Source organism: Scyliorhinus torazame, chromosome 11, assembly GCF_047496885.1.
Source record: "Scyliorhinus torazame isolate Kashiwa2021f chromosome 11, sScyTor2.1, whole genome shotgun sequence".
Lineage (NCBI taxonomy): Eukaryota > Metazoa > Chordata > Chondrichthyes > Carcharhiniformes > Scyliorhinidae > Scyliorhinus > Scyliorhinus torazame.
The window spans coordinates 171,058,830-171,082,126 of NC_092717.1; the positions used below are offsets into that span (position 1 = coordinate 171,058,830).

General features: G+C 45.5%; 1 protein-coding gene across 6 annotated transcripts in view; it reads right to left on the bottom strand.

Moving 5' to 3' along the window:
• Positions 1-4,073: 4,073 nt before the first annotated feature.
• The window catches only part of runx1t1 (RUNX1 partner transcriptional co-repressor 1), a 125,587-nt gene continuing 106,363 nt past the window's right edge, over positions 4,074-23,297 (bottom strand). For all 6 annotated transcript variants that reach the window (XM_072468005.1, XM_072468001.1, XM_072468003.1 and 3 more), the window contains exon 11: positions 4,074-6,980. In XM_072468005.1, coding sequence (XP_072324106.1) covers positions 6,705-6,980 — 276 coding nt within the window. In that variant the 3' untranslated portion in view covers positions 4,074-6,704. The remainder of the gene's footprint in view (positions 6,981-23,297) is intronic.

Consider the following 23,297-nt stretch of genomic DNA (forward strand, 5'->3'; position numbering starts at 1 on the left):
GGTTCCAACACGGACCCCTGCGGAACACCACTTGTCACCAGCTGCCATTCTGAAAATCCCCACTCTCTGCCTCCTGCCAGCCAGCCAATCCTCTATCCATGCCAGTACCTTGCTCCGAATACCATGGGCTCTTATCTTATTGAGCAGCCTCCTGTACAGCACCTTCAAAGGCCTTCTGGAAATCCAAATGAATCACGTCCACTGGTTCTCCTTTGTCTAACTTCCTCGTTATTCCTCAAGGAATTCTAACAGATTTGTCAGGCATGACCCTCCCATGACGAATCCGTGCTGACGCAGTCCTATTTTACCATGTACTTCCAAGTACTCCGCAATCTCATCCTTAATAATACTCTAAAGTCTTACCAACAACTGAAGTCAGGCTAACCAGTCTATTATTTCCTGTCTTATGCCTCCCTCCCTTCTTAAACCAGGGGTGTTACATTCGCCAAATGAGCCATTTTCCAATCCTCTGGAACTCCTTCCTCCGGTGATTCCTGATAGATCATAATCTCCTCAGCTATCTCCTTCAGAACCCTGGGGTGTAGTCTATCCGGTCCAGGTAATTTATCCACCTTCACACCTTTCAGTTTCCCCAGCACCTTCTCCTTTCTGATGGCCACTACACTCACCTCTACCCCCGACTCTCTTGAAGTTCTGGTATGCCACTGGTGTCCTCCATTGTGAAGACTGATGCAAAGTACCTATTCAGTTCCTCTGCCATTTCTTTGTTCCCAATTACTGCTTCTCCAGCCTCATTTTCCTGTCATCCAATGTCCATTCTTTCTGGTCTCTTAGCATTTATATAATCAAAAAAACTCTTTCAATCGTCTTTTGTCTTACTAGCTAGCTAACATTCATATTTCCTCTGCTCCCTTCTCATTGATTTTTTTAGGTCTTCTGCATGCTTTTAAAGGCTGCTCAACCTTGTAGCTTCCCAGTAACCCCCACAGCTTGCCTGCTCTTTCCTTTTCTTTTAAGCTGTCCTGGACCTCCTTGGTCAGCCATGGTTGCCTTGTCATCCACTTAGCATGCTTCTTCCTCCTTGGGATGAGTGTCTGTTGTGCCTCCCGAATAAAGCCCCAAAACCCCTGCCATTGCTGTTCCACTGTCTTCCCTGCTAGGCTCCCCTTCCAATCAACTCTGGCCAGCTCCTCCCTCATGTCTTTGTAGTTACCTTTACTTAACTGTAAAACCTTTACATTTGATTCCCGCTTCTCTCTCGCAAACTGCAGGGTGAATTCTATCATATTGTGGTCACTACCCCCTAGGGTTCCTTCCCCTTCAGTTCCCTAATCAAGTCTGCCTCATTACACAACACCAAATCCAGAATCGCCTGTTCTCTAGTGGGCTCTACCACAAGCCATTCCAAAAAAAATCATCCCATAGATATTCCACGAATTCCTTTTCTTGGGATGCACTACCGACGTGATTTTCCCAGTCCACCTGCATACTGAAGTCCCCCATGATTATTGTAATATTGTCCTTCTTATATGCCTTTTCAATCTCCTGATTTACTTTATGCCCCACATCCTGACTAGTGCTAGGGGGCCTGCACATGACTCCTATCAGGATCTTTTTTCCTTTGTGATTCCTCAACTGTACCCACACAGATTCTTCACCACTCGAATTAAGTTCATTTCTTACTAGCAAGGCAACCCCACCTCTCTGCCCAGCTGCCTGTCCTTTCAATAGGACACATATCCTTGGATATTTACATCCCAGCCTCTTCCCCTTGCAGCCACATCTCTGTGATGCCTGCAACAGCATACCCGCCAATTTCAATGTGTGCAATGAGCTCATTTACCTTGTTTCGTATACTGCGCACATTTAGGTACATCATCCTCAGTCCTGCATTGACTGTCCCCCTTCTCAGAGTTGTCCCCCTTTTTGATGTTAGGTTCCAGCTGCTTTCTATACTCAGGTTCTGGAATCGTTATTAACCTCCCCTGAGCCCTCGGCCCCTTTAACTAGTTTAAAGTCCTCATCATTAACCTGCACTCCCACCTTCTCCTTTAACTTTGATTTTCTAATTCTCTGTACAACTGAACCCTCCCCCCATTATTTAGTTTAAAGCCATCTTGACAGCTTTGGTTATGTGGTTTGCCAAGACTCTAGTCCCAGCATTATTCAGATGAAGCTCGTCCGATCGGAAGAGCTCTCTCCACCCCCAGTACTGGTGCCAATGTCCCATGAATTTGAACCCATTTCTCCCACACCAACCTTTGAGCCACAAATTTACCTCTTTAATCTTATTGACCCCAGTAATCCAGAGATTAACACCTTTTTGGTTCTGCTCTTTAATTTAGCCCCTAGCTGCCCATATTCCTTCAGCAGAACCTCTATCGTTGTCCTACCTATATCGTTGGTACCTGTGTGGACCTCGACAGCTGGATCTTTACCCTCCCACTCCAAGTTCCTCTGCAGCCGAGATGAGATATCCCGAACTGGAGCACTGGGTACAGGCAACATAACTGTCGGAAAATCTCGATCCTGATCACAGAGAACAGTGTCTAAGCTCCTAACTTTACTATCCCCAATTAAGACTACAATTTTTTCTCTCCCCCCCCCCCCCCCCCCCCCCATCCCACTTGAATGTCTGGCTCCCAAAGTACTATGGTCACTTTACTCATTCTTCCCACAGTCCCTGATCTTATCCGGACAGAAAGCTCAAACCTGTTTGGCAAGGGATGAGGCTCCTGCAACCCTACCTCTTTGATCCCTTTACGTACCTCACTCATAGTCACACCCTCCTGTCCCTGACCACTAGCCAAATTCAAGATACTTAAGCAAAGGGGTGTGACTGCCTCCTGAAACAAAGGTAGCTCTCCCCCTCCCTGATGTGTCACAGTTGTCCGAAGCCCAGACTCCAGCTCATCAACTCTGAGCTGAAGTTCCTCAAACAACCAACACTTGCTACAGGTGTGTTCACTAGGAACCACAATGGGGTCCACCAGTTCCCACATCATGCAGATACAACACATTGTCTTGCACTGCATCTCTATTTTATTTAATTCATTTCAAACTTGTTTTTTTAAATTTAAATTTCCATCTGGTTTTTAGTCTTTCTAACCTGTAAAATATTTCTCCATTTTACCTCCGATGAGAATAGGTAATGCAAATTAGCAGTTACTTACCGGCCAATGAACTTACCATTTTCCTATGACATCACTCTTTGTTTTTCCCACTCTATTTATGGGAAGCTCCTCCCCCACTCTCCCCGGGTCCGCCACTCTCGGGTCCGCCACTCTCCCCGGGAACGCCACTCTCCCCGGATCTGCCACTCTGCCGGGTCCGCCACTCTGCCCTGGTCCGTCACTCTCCCCGCAACCGTTACTCTCTGCACTGTTTCTGACACTGAAGCTGCTCTCACTTTTCCCACTCTTTTAAATGGCCGCCTTCACTACTTTCGCACGGTTTCTGACAGCACTTTTTTTAAATAAAAAAAAATGTAAGCCCTGCTGCAACATAATATTGATGAACATTATTCATTTTATCGTAAATAATAGTGCTTTTTAAAAATAAAAAATGAATACATAGGAGTGACAAATTCCTTTGTTATGCTTGCTGATAGTGAATTTAAAATCATTAACAATGTTCCACTTCCTCAAATTAGATGATATAATTATGTTACAAATTGAATGCAGGTAACAGAAAATTTAAATGTTGAAGGATTGTTGGCCAACCCTTTAGATTTGAATCCTCTTGACGTGATTTCAGTTTTATATGGGTAGCACACCACTGTGCAATTATTGATGTACGTGACCCAAAAGGAGAGTCATTATTGTTGTGACATTCAAACCTCTGAAGGCTGCCTAGAAAGCCTGAAAAGGACAAGAATCTTCTTCAGAGCTTCATTTCTAATTAAAACCTGTACCAGAAATCTCTGGCGACTTTTGTTTCCACTTCCAAATTTATTAGAATACTAATTAATATGCAGAAACCTTTACAATCTGTTGTGTCTTACCTGCAAGTGGACTGTGTCAATCCTCAGAAAGCAGTTTACCAAGATCCCAATAGAGTACTATTAAAGTAGTATCACCAATTCCCCACAAAGAACCACAACCTTTGGTGAATACAGATATTAAAATTTTTATTACACAGTAAGGAATACAACAAGACCTGAATCATACTTTAAAGATTCACAGGTTGACAGACCATACAATACAGTCCAACTGAAGAAAAAAAAAAGATAATCAAGGAACCACAGTTTAGACATAGTAGACTTAAAAGCTCAAATATGCTGACGAAAGCATGATGTCTAGACACCCCCCAAAAAGTTAGTCTACCGTTAACTTGTGGTACATGTCTGAATTAAGTATTGCACAACAACTTTCACAATAAAGTTGCAGAACCAAAATTTTTTACTTAAATCTGCATTTCAGATTCTCCAATTTTTTGTCCTTTTAGAAACCAGACAATATGGAGTCCCTTTCTTAAGTATTCCAGGCATAGGCATGCTTTGCATAAGTTAACCGGCCTTTGCTTTTTTTTTTTCCCATTTTTGTTCCACAACATGCACCTACACAACAAAGACAGGTGATCCTGTCACAAGTACATCTCACAACAGAGAGGACCCCCCCGTTCCTATCAGCAACCAACCTTTAAACTGTAATTAATGAAGTCAATTTTTTATGCGTTTATACCTACAAATTATACTCTCACATAATCTGTATAAGTGACAAGCTTAAAAGGAAACTAACAAAAGTTCAGGTATGAGGTCTGCATTGTTACCAAGTAGTGATATGGTTTGCAGCTGTATGAGCTTACTTTTGGTTTCCTGGTTCTCTTGTGCCCATTTGGTTTGACTATACCAGTTAGTTTAGCTACTGGTGCAATATACATGCTGTCAGAGGTAGAGTGAAACTTTGCCACTGAGGAGTCTGTAGCAAAACAGGAGAAAAGAGAAGAACTCTGAGAATTGGTTTACACAGGGTGCCCTGAATTAAAGTAAGTAGATCAGTAATGTGATGCACTAATCCTTTCACACACTAGTGTTAATAAAACAGTGCTGTTTTCACATACATCACAGCATCCGATATATACGTGTATGACATCTGGTTTTTGGATTATACAATGGATTTACTGAAACTTGCTGAAATCGTTTAACCTGCTGACTGCTTTGAAACAATTATTGGTGCTTTATTTTTCTGATTTTGGTCCGTCGGATCAGTCTTTGGCTGACTTCCCTTTTTTAATACTGTTGATACCTGGCATTCAGCAGTGTTAAAGCTGTCAATCTACACCTCAGCATTTGGAGCTTTTTTTTTAAAAGTATTTTTTAAATCAGCAATACTTAATGACCTTGCAGTGATATGCATGCACTGTCCTCTTGTATGATCTCATTATATAAAATGCCACTAATCGTAGTGACCAGTTTGTCAAAGAAATGACATTCACAGCTACCCTAACCTATAGCTAACTCTGTGAAATGGCTCTAGCATATTAAGAGTTTGCCCAAATAAGCATGCCTAGGGAGTCATTGTGACAGTGCAAGTACATTTATGTACATCCCTCTTACAAAACACCAATATGTTAGCATTCCGTGACGCATGCTAAGTCTTAGAAATCCTATACAGAGTGAAATAGCAGCTCAGATAGATAGCTCTTTTTTTTTTCTTTTTCTTTTGAGGACAACAAAAAATTCCATTGTGGGAACTACCAGAGAAATATCACTAATACATACAGATATAAAAGCAGCATAGAAAGATACAGGTCTATCACCAACTAGGAATAATAGACTAAATGTGGGCATGGTTAGCTACAATGGATCTTCACGTTTGTCCAACACATTTACAAGAACACCATAGGGAACCTCACAGGACAGAAGTGTTTTAACACCAAGAGAACTACTTCAAATCTGAACAGATGGAGTGGGAACATAGAGTGGGCCAGTGCTGTAGCCACCATTTCATTATCAAAAAAATGAGCAGGAACAGACCTGATTGTCTTACTATGTGGAACCTTGTAAAAGTGTAGAAATGCTCCATTGAGGGCAGCTGGTACACAGTGACTGCCAAAAAATGCAAATCAAATACAGGCTGTTTCTCATTAGGACTGAAAGCCTCTTATTATGGCATTTTCTTTGTTGTTGTATTCATACATCCCACAGCAAAAAAGATTTAATTCTTCATTCTGTTGACCTGGATATTGTTTTTTTTTTGAGGAAAGGATGAACATCTGTGCTTCCTTCCAATCTGCTGCACAGCTGCACATTTTGTTGCAGGTCTTCAGAGTTCAGTCGGTAACCCATGAACGCCATTCATCTTCTTGTTAAAATGTCTATGCTGTAGCCAACGCATGTGCCCTTGAGGGTTTTGCACGAGATTTCTTTTTCATTATAGTAGAAAAGAACAATGTGTTCTTTAATATTAGCATTTTTGCTTTGTACAGTAATTAGCAATCCCTTGGTCTGTTGTCTGATAAAGGATCTGTTTATGAGGTTACCTAGTTTTAATCCGAGCTACTGGAAAAATAACGAGGGAAGAGGTCAAATCTACTTTTATGATGCGCTCTGCCTTCTCTGCAGTTTTACAAACAAGAAAAAAGATGAACAAATAATATCTTTGTTTTTTCATAGTAAGTAAGTGAGACCCGTTACTGGCCTTTTTAACTCACTACTACTCCCAGATTAGTTTCTCCTTTGATAGTGTAAGAGTCTTTTTTTCTTCCTTTTCATCTTTGTGTGACTGAACAATTTGTATCTTCTAACGGGGGGTTGTTTCTATGGTTGATGGAGTGGCAGGGGTGGTTGACCTGGAGGAGGTTGCTGGTGGAGTGTCCACTGGGCTTCCTGCCTCACTGCTGGGTGTTGCGGATGAGCTGGCTGTTGTTGCCTCACCTTGTTGTTGAGCCTGAAGGGTTTGCCCACACACATGATGGTGCTTTTCCCAGTCTTTATGCTGGCAAAATGAACCACAGTATCGTGCTGTATTGCAGCCGCTGCAGGTCTCGCTGGCCTTGCGCCCACAGTTCCAACAACTCTGTGGAGGAAAGAAAAGAAGCAACATAAGTACAACATTAGAAGTTGCTGAAAGTTTACTAGAAAAGTCAATACTAAATTACATGTACGTAGCAGAAAGACCTAGAACCAAGGCACTATTCCTATAAACCTGAAAGTTATATAAAGCAGCAAAGTCAATATTCATTTGTCCAGCTGCATTTTGGTGCTTATAGCCCACATAAATAGTGCACGTCTCTTGTAGACATGAGGTACAGCTTCTGAAGTACAAAGCTGTCACCATTACTTTGTGATATATATTGTGCTGGAAAAAAGTGCCCACTTCCAAAGCACTGTGGGAAACTGTCATCTCAGAATAAAGTTAATTACATGTCAAAATAAGAGGTCTAAGCAAGCTCCTTTAAATAGTATGCTAAATAGGTTCTAGATTATTTTCACTGAGCTGTCCATCATTACAAAAACAATGGTGTCTTGTGGTTCACAGGGAAGACAGAACATTAATCGGTACTGCAAATAGTGTTAGAACTGCAGAGAAGCTGAAAATCCGAAGTATGGCTGAGGCATTTTTATATTCAAATGAGCACTAGTCAATTGTAACAGAACAATGTTAACTAATTATTATGCAGTTATTCGATCAGTTGACTAATCACAAAACCTCTGTTCACAGATATTGAAATACTTGAACATCGCTGAATAATTCTATAAGGGGAGCTTTCTGTTTTAGATACAGCCTTGTGCACACACTCTTAAAATACGATGATGATGGTAGTCTGTAACTGAGTGAATACTTGAATTAATTGCCACCATATCACTTTCTGTCAGATTAAATGCAGATGTATGGGAAAACTATTAACACAGGAAGAACCAATTATAGTAACCCTTTAAATACTTTCTCCACATCATGACTACTCAAGGAGCGGAAATACTGAAATCAATTTTTTCCCCCCCTAAACAAATGTCTGTTGCTCCAAGGCCAGAGTGCGAATCAATTCTCTTCTTCTCCCTTTGTATCCAGAGATTGTATTTAGTTCTGATCAACCTGATTAAAATTAAATAAAATATGTTTAAGCATATCTCTTCCCTGTGCCAATTCCTTTGCTATACTTTATATATGTTATTCAAGAACGCCTGCCTTCTCAACCTTGAGGACCTGGGGTGTGGCTTTCCTCAGGTTAAATCACCACCAGTCAGCTCTCCCCCTCAAAGTGGAAAGCAGCGTGTGGTCAGCTAGGACTATGGTGACTTTACCTTTGGTTTATATAATTACCAGCTGGGAATGCACTGCTAAACATTTTTCTTGGGATAGTAAGGGAAAAAATATTTGGAACTAACAACTTGCACTTGTAGGATGTGATTCATGTTGGTTCACAGTGTTTTCAACTTGCCACATAGATGCCGATGCAAATTTTGGCAATAAAGAACTGGGCAATATTCATGGTAGACACGGCTTTGTAAATCAGCTACAGATTATATGGTAATGTAATGAGGACTTGAACAGTGGTTTCTTTATCTAACTTCAAGTTTTTGTAAGACAATGTGAATGTGTTCACTTGACACTTTAGATGGGCTTATAAATGGACAAGATTGCTCACACATGCAAATTTAGGGCATACATTGATTGCATTTTCCCATTTTTAAGACGTTTGAATGCATTTGGTATTTGCACACTAGCTTTAACTAAGTTGTGTTCTTGGGCACCTTTTCAGCCATTTCACTGCCTCTGACCTCTCAGTTATAAAAACAAAACCACACTTTATCATTCACTGATCTGAAGTTGACAACCTCAGATTTCTTCATAGTGAACTCGTCTATAATAGTTTCAACCATTCACTTGTTCTATCAATTCCCCCTTCTTTCATATCTTTAATTGTGATTAAAAACCAGAGAACAGTTACTAAATGACTCGATGTCAAATGGCAGGCACCAGAAGCTCCCTCGGAATGGTAAGAGTCAGCAACACAACAGATTACAAATATAAAATAAATATACAAGCATACCGTCACCATCGTTCTATTCACAGCATTTAAAACACTGCACCCACTGAATGGGGGCTCTGAATTGGGGTCCACCATTTGGATGTGGTTGTTTAGCTCTGCAAACAACCAGGTTGGACCCTGAATATATATGAACATGAATTGACATTCTCAGCTATCAAGTGATGTCATCCAGCATCAATCAAGAGTTTGCATTCAACTGTATACTGGACATTTGTCTTCAACATAGTGGAAGACTCCTGTAATGTGCTAACTATTGGGATATTTCAGACATTTGGGCTCACACTACCAGGTCCCCATGTAAGTGGATTTGGTAAAGGCAAACAAACAAAATCTGTATTTATAGAATGTCATTTCCACCCTCAGCAACAAAAATGATCAGCGGGATTCTCCGTTTCCCAACGCCAATTTTGTAATCGTCAATCGGGCGGAGAATCCTTTTTTACGGTGGAATCGGGGGGGGGGGGGGGTTCTGATGCTCCGCCCCCTCAAAAACAGCATAATCAAGTAGCGCGTCGCACGCCACTAGGATGGCCTCAGGATGGTACCTGAAGGCCCTCCCCCGATGGGCCGGGTTCCCGACTGCCTGGTTGACTCATGGTCTCAGCGATCAGGAACACGGCGTGGTCAGCAGTGTCCAGCGCCGCCAACAGTCAGGTGGAAGCCATGCTTCTGGCCAGGGGGGCGCCCAGGGGGACACTATCTGGAAGGTTGGGTCTGCGCGTGACAGGCACCATGTTGTACGCTGCAACCCCTTGAAGTCGCCGCCATGCGCATGCGTGGCCACGGACCCGGCAATTCTCCAGCCGTTTATATCGGGAAGGCCGTGCGGTTTATGTGGCGCGGCTCTAGCCCCTCACCAGTCGGAGGATCGGTGCTGCAGCCGTGCCGATTTTTCCCACGTAAAATGCCAAGGGTCCTCTGGACATAGCCGCTAAATCGGAGAATCCAGCGCCATATATCTTTTGAAGTGTAGCCATCACATTAAATAATCAGTTAATCTGTTTTTGGTCGGATTGCAGCAATGAATGTTGTCCAGAAATCTTGGAGAACATCCAGCCCTTTCTCACCTAGTGCCAAATAATATTCTACATTCAGTTGAACAGGCAGATGAGACTTTAGTTTAACATAAGTGTTGCACTCCAGTAATGCAATACACACCCAGTACCATGTCAGCAGCCGGTGTGGGCCTTGAAACCATTACTTTATGACACACAGAATAAAATTACCCTCACCAATTTAAAATTTGAGGGGCGGGATTCTCGACGAACCGGCGGGGCGGGCTCTCCGGCGCCGAGGAGTGGCGTGAACCATTCGGCGTCGGGCCGCCCCAAAGGTGCTGAATCCTCTGCACCTTCAGGGGCAAGGCCGGCGCCAGAGTGTTTGGTGCCAGGCCAGCTGGCGAGGAAGGGCCTCTGCCGGCCGCCGCGAGTTGGTTCATACGCGGGTATTGGCGTCATCCCAGCGCATGCGCAGGGGGGGTTCTTCTCCGCACTGGCCATGGCGGAGGTTGACAGCGGCCGGTGTGGAGGGAAAGAGTGCCCCCAGGGCACAGGCCCGCCCACCGTGGGGGCACCCCCCGGGGCCAGATCCCCCCTCACCCCCCCGAGGACTCTGCAGGCTGCCCGTGGAGCCAGGTCCTGCCAGTAAGGACCTGTTGTGATTTACGCCGGTGGGACCCGCTGAAAACGGGCAGCCACTCGGCCCATCGCGGGCCGGAAAACCGCCGGGAAGGCCGCTGCCAGCAGCCGCCGACCGGCGCGCTGCGATTCCCACCCCCGCCAAAACCCCGGCGCCAGAGAATTCGGCAGCCAGCGGGGGCGGGATTAACGCCGCCCCCCCTAGCGATTCTCCAACCCGGCGGGGGGTCGGAGAATCCCGCCCGAGATTTCTACTTCAACAAGGTTCCTGATCAACATAGGCAGGATCTCTTCCTTCCTTTAAGACCATAAGACATAGGAGCGGAAGTAAGGCCATTCGGCCCATTGAGTCCACTCCACCATTCAATCATGGCTGATTTCAACTCCATTTACCCGCTCTTTCTCCATAGCCCTTAATTCCTCGAGAAATCAAGAATTTATCAACTTCTGTCTTAAAGACACTCAACGTCCCGGCCTCCACCGCCCTCTGTGGCAATGAATTCCACAGACCCACCACTCTCTGGCTGAAGAAATTTCTCCTCATCTCTGTTCTAAAGTGACTCCCTTTTATTCTAAGGCTGTGCCTCCGGGTCCTAGTCTCCCCTGCTAATGGAAACAACTTCCCTACGTCCACCCTATCTAAGCCATTCATTATCTTGTAAGTTTCTATTAGATCTCCCCTCAACCTCCTAAACTCCAATGAATATAATCCCAGGATTCTCAGACGTTCATCGTATGTTAGGCCTACCATTCCTGGGATCATCCGTGTGAATCTCCGCTGGACCCGCTCCTGTGCCAGTATGTCCTTCCTGAGGTGTGGGGCCCAAAATTGCTCACAGTATTCTAAATGGGGCCTAACTAATGCTTTATAAAGCTTCAGAAGTACATCGCTGCTTTTATATTCCAAGCCGCTTGAGATAAATGACAACATTGCATTTGCTTTCTTAATTACGGACTCAAGCTGCAAGTTTACCTTTAGAGAATCCTGGACTAGGACTCCCAAGTCCCTTTGCACTTCAGCGTTATGACTTTGGTCACCGTTCAGAAAATAGTCCAAGCCTCTATTCTTTTTTCCAAAGTGCAAGACCTCGCACTTGCCCACATTGAATTTCATCAGCCATTTCTTGGACCACTCTCCTAAATTGTCTAAATCTTTCTGCAGCCTCCCCATCTCCTCCATACTACCTGCCCCTCCACCTATCTTTGTATCATCGGCAAACTTAGCCCGAATGCCCCCAGTCCCATTATCTAGATCGTTAATATATAAAGAGAACAGCTGTGGCCCCAACAGTGAACCCTGCGGGACACCACTCGTCACCGGTTGCCATTCCGAAAAAGAACCTTTTATCCCAACTCTCTGCCTTCTGCCTGACAGCCAATCGTCAATCCATGTTAGTACCTTGCCTCGAATGCCATGGGCCCTTATTTTACTCAGCAGTCTCCCGTGAGGCACCTTATCAAAGGCCTTTTGGAAGTCAAGATTGATAACATCCATTGGCTCTCGGTCTAACCTATTTGTTATCTCTTCAAAGAACTCTAACAGGTTTGTCAGGCACGACCTCCCCTTACTAAATCCATGCTGACTTGTCCTAATCCGACCCTGCACTTCCAAGAATTTAGAAATCTCATCCTTAACAATGGATTCTAGAATCTTGCCAACAACCGAGGTTAGGCTAATTGGCCTATAATTTTCCATCTTTTTCCTTGTTCCCTTCTTGAACAGGGGGGTTACAACAGCGATTTTCCAATCCTCTGGGACTTTCCCTGACTCCAGTGACTTTTGAAAGATCATAACTAACGCCTCCACTATTTCTTCAGCTATCTCCTTTAGAACGCTAGGATGTAGCCCATCAGGGCCTGGAGATTTATCAATTTTTAGACCTCTTAGTTTCTCTAGCACTTTCTCCTTTGTGATGGCTACCATATTCAACTCTGCCCCCGACTCTCCTGAATTGTTGGGATATTACTCATGTCTTCTACTGTGAAGACTGACGCAAAGTACTTATTTAGTTCCTCAGCTATTTCCTTGTCTCCCATCACTAGATTACCAGCGTCATTTTGGAGCGGCCCAATGTCTACTTTTGCCTCCCGTTTGTTTTTAATGTATTTAAATAAACTTTTACTATCATTCCTAATGTTACTGGCTAGCCTACCTTCATATTTGATCCTCTCTTTCCTTATTTCCCTCTTTGTTATCCTCTGTTTGTTTTTGTAGACTTCCCAATCTTCTGATTTCCCACTACTCTTTGCCACATTATAGGCTTTCTCTTTTGCTTTGATACATTCCCTAACTTCCTTTGTCAGCCATGGCTGCCTAATCCCCCCTCTGATAACCTTTCTTTTCTTTGGGATGAACCTCTGTACTGTGTCCACAATTACTCCCAGAAACTCCTGCCATTGCTGTTCTACTGTCTTCCCCACTAGGCTCTGCTCCCAGTCAATTTTCGTCAGTTCCTCCCTCATGCCCCTGTAGTTACCTTTATTTAACTGTAACACCTTTACATCTGATTCTACCTTCTTTCTTTCAAATTGGAGATTGAATTCTACCATATTATGATCATTGCCTCCTAAGTGTACCCTTACTTTAAGATCTTTAATCAAGCCTGGCTCATTACATAACACTAAGTTCAGAATGGCCTGTTCTCTCGTGGGCTCCATCACAAGCTGTTCCAAAAAGCCCTCCTGTAAACATTCAATGAATTCCCTTTCCTTGGGTCCACTGGCAGCATAATTTACCCAGTCCACCTGCATATTGAACTCCCCCATGATCACTGTGACCTTGCCTTTCTGACGTGCACTTTCTATTTTGTGGTGCATTTTGTGCCCCCGGTCCTGACCACTGTTAGGAGGCCTGTACATAACTCCCATTATGGTTTTTTTGCCTTTGTGGTTCCTCAACTCGACCCACACAGACTCCACATCATCTGACCCCATGTCGTTTAGTGCTATTGATTTAATTTCATTCCTAATTAACAAGGCAACCCCGCCCCCTCTGCCCACCTCTCGGTCTTTTCGATAGGTTGTGAATCCCTGGATGTTTAAATGCCAGTCCTGAACCCCCTGCAACCACGTCTCTGTGATGCCTACCACATCATACCTGCCAGTCACAATCTGGGCCACAAGCTCATCTACCTTGTTCCGTACACTGCGCGTATTTAAATATAGCACCTTTAATTCTCTATTGACTGTCCCTTTTTGTTTTCTTAGTGTGGTGGACCTTGGTTTACTGAGCCTTTCCATACACTGTGTCATATTTTGTGGGATTGGGACTATCGTAACCTCTCCTGAGTTTTGTCTTTTCGTGCTTTTTTGTATTCCTAAGCAGCTACGCTTCCCACTGATTACTTCACCTCTTGGTTCCCTGACTTTCCCTTTCCCCCCAATCTCTAGTTTAAAGTCCTATTGACCACCCTATTTACTCTTTTCGCCAGAACACTGGTCCCAGCTCGGTTCAGGTGGAGACCATCCGAACGGTATAGGTCCCCCCTGCCCCAAAACTGATGCCAGTGTCCCATGAAAAGGAACCCCTCTTTCCCACACCACTCTTTCAGCCACGTGTTAACTTCCCTTATTCTTGCCTCCCTATGCCAATTTGCACGTGGCTCGGGCAGTAATCCGGAGATTATGACCCTTGAGGACCTGTTTTTTAAATTTGAATCCTAGCTCTTTATAATCTCTAAACAGGTCCTCTTTTCTAGACTTGCCTATGTTGTTGGTACCGACATGGACCACAACAACTGGATCCTCCCCCTCCCTCTCCAGTATCCTTTCAAGCCGGTCAGAGATGCCCCGCACCCTAGCACCGGGCAGGCAACATACCACGCGGGACACTTTCTCCTGCTCACAAAGAATACTATCTATCCCCCTGATAATAGAATCCCCTACAACTACAACTTGCCTATTTACTCCCTCCCCTTGAATGGCCTGCTGAACCATGGTGCCTTGGTCAGCTGACTCATCCTTCCTGAAGCCCTGTTCGCCATCCACACAGGGAGCAAGTGCCTCATACCTGTTGGACAGGGTCAAGGGCTGAGGCTCCCGAGTTCCTGACTGCTGGTTCCCTTTACCTGCCTGACTTGCAGTCACACCCTGCTGTCCCTGGCCACTGGCAGGATTTAAACTACTTACTCTGACAGGTGTGACTGCCTCCTGAAACACAGTGTCCAGGTAAGTCTCCCCCTCCCGGATGTGCCTCAGTGTTTGAAGCTCAGACTCCAGCTCATCAACTCTGAGCCGGAGCTCTTCGAGCAGCCAACACTTACTGCAGATGTGGTCGCTGCAGCTCGCAATGGGATCTGCCAGCTCCCACATCAAGCAGCTCAAGCACATCACCTGACCAGCCATCACTAATTAATTAATTAGTTTAATTTAAGTTTACGAGTTTAGCTGTGTTTTTTTTTTAAATTTGGGGCAGATTTGCTATCAACCAATCAGATCACAGCTTCCCTCTGACATCACTTTTGGGGGAAAAAACTGGAAAACGAAGTTATCATTAGGTTTTTATACTCACAGAGACTGCTCCTCCTCCTCCGAACGGCTCCCGAAATTAGGCCCGGAGAAAGCGAGAACAAAACAATCGGGAAAAAGCACCTTCTCCCACTCTTCACCGAATTACCGCACTACACCAAATTACCAAATTCACACTCTGTCTGTGTCTCACTCACTCAGGCTGTGTCTCCTTGACCAGCGCAATGCTTACTGTGCTTTCTGTGTGCTTTCTGTCTGTCTTTTATACAGACTTTCGGATGACTCACACTAAAACTTCAAAGAGAAGAATACAATGTGTATCTTTGTGCCCCTTAACAGGCCTCAGGTGATTGCCAGATAACTGCCTCTCAGCAATTAGGGTGGGGGCAGCTTCAGCCAATCAGACACTAATCTACACTGCACTTTTAACTGAAAAACAACAAAATTAGATTAACCACTTACCTTTCCTGGTTACCTCACTGCACCAAATTCTCACTCTGTCTGTGTCTCATTCACTCAGGCTGTGTCTCCTTGACCAGCGCAATTAATCAATCCCCCTCCTTTTATATAGATCCACCTTTCAACTTGGTCCTAAATGTTGTACTTGAGCCAAAGTAAGCCTTTTTACTGCATATCTAAGCTCTTTGAACCACCAAGAAGAGCCATTTGATGTAAGCAGAAACTGCATGGGAACTTCAGTCATTAAAAAGTGACGAGAAAGACCAAAACAACACAAGAGCTTTATTTATTTAAAGACTTGATGACATTACCATAACACAAGTCAGATGTTTGAACTGTGGACTTTCTTGACAATCAACACAACTTTCATACTCAACTTGACTTTGAAAATTATGGCACATATTTTACATGTTTCCATAAAACCATTGAAGATTTGGTGCTGTTTGTTATACAGTGGGCAGCATTGTAGCACAGTGGTTAGCACTGCTGCCTCACAACGCTAGGGACCTGGATTCGATTCTGACCTCGGGTGACTGTGTGGAGTTTGCACATTCTCCCAGGGTCTGTTTCCTGTGGATGCTCCGGTTTCCTCCCTCAGTCCAAAGATGTGCAGGTTAGGTGGATTGGCCATGCTAAATTACCTCTAGTGTCCAAAGGTTAGGTGGGGTTGCGGGATAGGGCTTTGGTAAGGTGCTCTTTTGGAGAGTCGGTGCAGCCTCGATGGACCAAATGGCCTCCTTTTGCACTGTAGGGATTCGATGAATGGCTTTAGCTCACTGGCAGTGAGCTCACTTTTAAAATCAGAGTACATGGGTTTGTGTCCCATGGTAGGATTTAAACATACAATCCAATCAGGCAATACTAGTTGAGCTGCTGTCATTTGGATGAAAGATTTAAGCAAAACCTGTCCACCCTCTCCGGTCACAGATGGAGTCGTATGGACTGCAAGGGATCAAGAAGGCAGCTCACCACCTTCTCAAGAGCAATTAGAGATGGGCAATAAATAATAATTCTTCTTGTTGTACAATAGCCAGGATAGCCAAATATGGGTGAGGCTGCAGGAAAGGATATCAAACTGACACGGGCAGCATGGCAGGTTCCTACAAACATCTGAATAGATGATCTAATTTTCAATGGAAGGGATGGGAGCTTTGCTAGCCAGGCCTAATAAAATGTCTAATTTTAATAATTCTTCCTGTGTTTAATTTTGTGAAGGGGAGGTCGTGACTCACTAACTTGTTTTCCCATAAATTTAGAGTACTCAATTAATTTTTTCCAATTTAGGGCAATTTAACGTGGCCAATCCACCTACACTGCACATCTTTTGTTTGTGGGGACGAAATCCACGCAAAAATGGGGAGAATGAACAAACTCCACAAGGACAATGACCCAGCGCCAGGATCGAACCGGAGACCTCAGGTGTGTCTCACTAACTTGATCGAGTTTTTCAAAGAAGTGGCAAGGATAATTGATGAGAGTAGGGCAGTACATGGATTTCTGAAAGGCCTTTGACAAGGTCCCTCATGACAGACTGGTACAGAACATGAAGTCGCATGGGATCAGAGGTGAGCTGGCAAGATGAATACAGAACTGGCTTGGTCATAGAAGACAGAGGGTATCAGTGGAAGGGTACTTTTCTGAATGGAGGGCTGTGGCTAGTGGTGTTCCTCAGGGATCAGTGCTGGGACCCTTGCTGTTTATAATATATATATATAAAAAAATAATTTGGAGGAAAATGTAACTGGTATGATTAGTCAGTTTATGGACAACACAAAGGTTGGCGGAATTGCAGTTAGCGATGAGGACCGTCAGAGGATACAGATCGGTTGGAAACTTGGACGGAGAGATGGCAGATGGTGTTTAATCCGGATAAATTTGAGGTAATGCATTTTGGAAGGTCAAATACAGATGGGAAGTATACAGTAAATGGCAGACCCCTTAAGAGTATTGATAGGCAGAGGGATCTGGGTGAACAGGAACACAGGTCAGTGAAAATGGTAACGCAGGTTGAGAAGGTACTCAAGAAGGCATACGGCATGCTTGCCCACATCGGCTGGGGCATAGAGTATAAAAATTGGCAAGTCAGGCTGCAGCTTTATAGAACATTAGTTAGGCCTCAGTTGGGATATAGGCCGGGATTCTCTGACCCCCGCGCCGGGTCGGAGAATCCCCAGGGGGGGATGCGAGAATCGCGACCTGACGCCGGCTTACCGATTCTCTCCCGCCGATTCTCGGGCGCCCGCGGGATTCCCGCCGCACCGGTCGGGGGCCTTTGAAAGCGACCCCCCCACCCCGCCCCAGCGATTCGCCAGGCCCCAACGGGCCGAGTGTCCGCCGAGTCCCGCCGCCGTGGTTACTCGGGTCCCACACCGCGGGACATGGAAAGTGTGTCTGCGGGTCCGTCCTGCGGGGGGGGGGGCGGTATCCGACCCGGCCTGGCCCACGATCAGGGCCTACCGATCGGCGGGCTGGCTGGTTCCATGGGGCCTATGTCCCTCCGTGCCGCGCCCCTGTAGGGCTCCACCATATTACCCGGGGGCCGGCACGGTGAAGGGAACCCCCGCGCATGCGCGGAATCACTGCGGCCGTAGCGTGCATGCGCGTAATCAGGCCGGCCATTCCGCACATGCGTGGAATCAGGCCGGCCGTTCCGTGCATGCGCGAACCCGCGCCGGCCATTCCGCACCGGCTGGAGCTGCGGGGTCTTCTCCAGCGCCAACCTAGCCCCCTAGGAAGGGGAGCATTCCTCATTATCGGGAACCGTTGACGCCGGAGTGGTTTGCGCCCCTTTTCTCGTGGGTGTGTGGACATAGCCCCACTATTGGAGAATCCCGCCCATAGTGTTAAATTCTGGTCGCCACACTACCAGAAGGATGTGGAGGCTTTGGAGAGGGTACAGAAAAGATTTACCAGGATGTTGCCTGGTATGGGGGGCATTAGCTATGGGGAGTGGTTGGAGAAACGTGGTTTGTTCTCACTGGAACGACGGACATTGAGGGACGACCTGATAGATGTCTACAAGATTATGATGGGTATGGACGGAGTGGATAGTCAGAAGCTTTTTTCCCCCAGGGTAGAAGAGTCAATTACTAGGTTTAAGGTGCGAGAGGCAAAGTCGCCTCCACAATCATGCTTCGCAATTTTTATTGATCCTTCACTGGCAATGCTGCTATGGGAATCCACTCTCAAATATTTAAGTGGACAAAGCCTTTTGCAGCAGGAGTCCTAGGGTGGGATTCTCTGTCCATTCATGCCAGCGGGAATTCTCTGGTCCTGCTGCAGTGAATGGAGATTTGGCGGAGCGCCAAATTCTTCCTTCTTGCTGGCAGCGGCACGGATTCGCAGCGAAGAACCTCGGCCCTAGTGTTATTACAGAACTATTTCTACTTGAATGCATTTGTCACTCAAAAGCAAATTTAATGCAAGCCATGCTTGCTCTTACGAGTTGGCAGCAAAACGGTGTTCAAATATCTGTATTCTTGTTCACCATAATACCTGCTTTGTAACTTGCATCAAAATATGGGGTGCAATTCTCCCATCAGGAGTCTAAGTGCCGACGCCGGAATGAAAACCGGAGTGTTTCACTCCGGCGTCGGAGCCCGCTCCCAGCCCACTATTCTCCCACCCCTGGGGGGGGCGAGGAGCAGCGTTGCGTCATTTACGCGTGACGGGCCTTGGCGCCGCGTAAAAGCGGTGCTGCTTTTAAATGACGCGGCCAGTGCCGCGGAAATGACATCACCCGCGCATGCGTGGTTGCTGTCCACCCCGAGGCCGCCCCGCAAGAAGATGTTGGATGGATCTTGCGGGGCGGCGGAGGAAAGGAGGTCCTCCTCCAGAGAGGCTGGCCCGCTGATCGGTGGGCACCGATCGCGGGCCAGACCCCATTTGAGGCCCCCCCCCGGTGCAGGAATCCCCCTCCACCCCCCTCACAGGCCGCCCCCTCCAGCGTTCCCGTGCTGTTCCCGCCAGCAGCGGCCAGGTGTGGACGTGCCGGCGGGAACCCGTCTTATTGGGCAGGCTGCTCGGCCTATCCGGCCCGGAGAATCGCCGCTCGCCCGTTACAAACAGCAAGCGACGATTCTCCCAGCGGCCAGCCGTGATTCTCGCCGCGCCGGTTTGGGGGGGGTGGGAGAATTGCGTGCGTGCGCCGGGGCGGGACACACACGGCGCCCCGGCGATTCTCCCACCTGGCGTGGGGGACGGGGGACGGGGTGGGTGGGAAGAAGTACTCTTAATGCAGGACTGGATAATATCCACAACTACAATTTAGAGCATTTTCAAAAATGGCAACTGCAAATAAGACAAAAGCTTATGCACCAGAACAAACAATAATATTTGCTAAACTGATTGATGTGAGAAAACTAAGGTTCCAGGCACAACCCCGGGTCTTTTGACGATCTTGTCGGGGGCGGTCATTGGCGTGCTACAATTGGGCATGGCATTGATAAAGAAGCCAGTGTTATCCTAAGACCCATTCAGAATCCTGCTTTTGGATTGTGTGCATTGCTGGCACGGCCAAATTTCTTGCTTATCTTTAATGGCCTTGAAAACATGGTGGTCCGACTTCTTTTAATTTGCTGTGCCGTACTTAAAAAAAAAAATTTTGAGTACCCAATTTATTTTTCCAATTAAAGGGCAATTTAGTGTGGCCAATCCACCTACCCTGCACCTCTTTGGGTTGTGGGGGCGAAACCCACGCAAACACGGGGAGAATGTGCAAACTCCTCACGGACAGTGACCCAGGCGCGGGATCGAACCTGGGACCTTGGTGCTGTGAGGCAGCAATGCTAACCACTGCGCCACCGTGCTGCCCTGCTGTGCCGTACTTGTGCAGGATACAATGTTGAATGAGGTCCATCCAGCAAGGAATTTATATCAGAATTATATATTAATTGGAAGCAAATGCGTATTCCCATGGTGCTGGCACACTTGCTCTTGTTGAAGTAATGGGGAGATGCCATCAAAGTAATCTTGGTGAGTTGTACCTATGCAATGTGTAGATAGTACATAATGCAGTCACAACGCACCAGTGGTGGATGGGTACATGAAAGAGTCCAGAGGCAGAGGTATCAATTTAGAAAATTACTCTTAGATTGTTTTTGAATGTCATTGCCGCAGCACCCACCCAAGTGAGTGGGAGGTTTTCAATCACACTCTGACTTGAGCACTGTAGATGGTGTACAAAGGAGATAATCCATTTTGTCAAAGAATAACCCAACCTCTGCCCTGCTTTTATAACCAGATTGTTGATACAGTATTAGCACTGATATTAAACTGGTCATCAAATATGTCTCTCAATATATTAATGGTTGGGGACTCTGTAATGATGGTGTCATTGAAAGTTGTGGAAGATGACTGGCCTTTCTTTGGTTAAAAGGTGATTGGAGTAAGTGAGGACATACTTAAGCTCAACTGTGACACCACAAACACCAATGGTTGGATTTTCGTGGAAGAGACAGGAAGTGTGCAGGAAAGCTTCCGACTCTGCAACCTCTTCCCTGGCGGTCTCCGTTCCAGTGTTCCCACGCTGCCAGATTTTCATTCTGGTGATGCGGATGTGGAGGTGAGGCGGGGTGGAGGCGGATCTGAGGTAGCAAAGGAGGGGCCAGCAAGCACGTCTCCATTTACTGGGACATCGGCCCAGTTGCAAACATTATCCTCAGCTGCTCAAGTCCTGAACCAACCCCTGCACCCCTCCAAATCTAAGTCTCCCTCATTTCTCCCATGCCCCCCACATCAAGGGTAATTAGTGATGGGTAATAAAAATGCTAGCATCGCTAATGAAATCCACATCTCGTGAAAGAAAGAAACATTTCCCATGCTGGCTCCATGCCCTACATCCACCATGCACCCCACCCATATCCCCTATTCCTCTTCTATGCCTAAGTCTCCTATGTCACCTCAATGTCTTCCCATATCCCCATGACCTCCAGCCATCCTCCATGTCACTTTCCCACAATCCACCATTACAAAACCAACAAGCCATTGGCTAGTTTTGAAAAAATGATCCTGAAATTGACATTGTAAGTAGATACCTTGAAAATATACTGTGGAAAAAAAATCTGAGCTCACAATCTCATGTCAACTAATTCATAGCTTCAATGTCAGAAGCTATTGACAATGTCACACATTTTAATCGAATAAATAAACACACAAGCATTGAAAACCCACAGGAATAACACCCACAATTGTAAAAGCGATGTCAATCGAACAGAGATTGAACACCCTTCTGCAGCTGTGCAAACATCGACTAATGCACTTTGCTCAGTAAGCATTCTTGGAGCTTAGCCAAATATTCCGAATGAGGCCACCTGTAAAACCATTGAGTGGAGTGGCCTACTGTTCAGCATGATTTGATGATACAGTTAGCAGATGGTCTCATTTTAAATGCTTGGCTGAACTCCACAAATGACTAATGTACTTATTGCAGCATGCACTATTAACAAATTTGCAGAGGGAAATTCAAGCTTTTTTTTGACATTACTTGAAATAAGTTATTCTTTCTTGTTTGATTCACAGCTTTATTCAGAGGGGCAATGTATTTCAAAGAGAATGTTAAATAGCTGCTTGCTCTTTTGCATAGAAACATACATAGAAAACAGAAGCAGGAGGCCATTCGGCCCTTCAAGCCTGTCCTGCCATTCATTATGATCATGGTTGATCATTAAGTTCAATACCCTGATCCAGCCTTCCCCCCCATATCCCATGATACGTTTAGCCTCAAGAGTTTTATCTAACTCCTTCTTGAAATTATACAATGTTTTGGCCTCAACTACTTTTTGTGGTAATGAATTCCAGATTCACCACTCTCTGGGTGAAGAACTTTCTCCTCACCTCAGTCCTAATAGGTTTACTCCTCGTCCTCAAACTTTGACCCCTATTTCTGGACACCCCTACCATCGGGAACATTCTTTTCTGGATCTATCCTGTCTAATCCTGTTATAAGTTTCTATGAGATCCCCTCTCACCCTTAAACTGCAATGAATATAATCCTAACTGAATTAGTCTCTCCTCATATGACAGTCCTGCCATCCCAGGAATCAGCCTGGTAAAACTTCGCTGCACCCCCTCCATAGCAAAACATCCTTCCTCAGATAAGTAAACCAAAACTGCGCACAATACTCCAGGTGTAGCCTCACCAATGCCCTGTACAATTGCAGTAAAACAGCACTATTCCTATACTCAAATCCTCCTGCTATGAAGGCCAACATACCATTTGCCTTCTTTACTGCCTGCTGTACCTGCGTGTTTACTTTCAGCAACCGATGCACAAGGACACCCTAGGTCTCGCTGAGCATCCACCTCTCTCAATATACACTGATTCAAATAATAATCTGCCTTCCTGTTTTTGCTACCGAAGCAGATAACCTCACATTTATCCACATTATACTGCATCTGCCATGCATATGTCCACTCACTCTGCCTGTCCAAATTCTGCTGAAGCATCTCCGCCTTCTCCTCACAGAATACCATCCCATTCCAACTTTTTGCTTCCGTCTGCTAACCAGCTTTCTATTCATCGCATGACACAGCGTGCAATCCCATGCGTTTTAACATTACATAATTTTGAGACCTTGTTAAAAGCCTTTTAAAAGTCTAAATCAACCTCATCCACCGGTTCTCCCTGGTCAACTCTACTAGTTACATCTTCAAAGAATTCTAGTAGATTTGTAAAGCATGATTTCCTTTCGTTAATCCATGTTGACTTTGTCTGATAATACCACTGCTTTCCAAATGCTGTGCTATGAAATCCTTGAAAATGGACTCCAGCAACTTCCC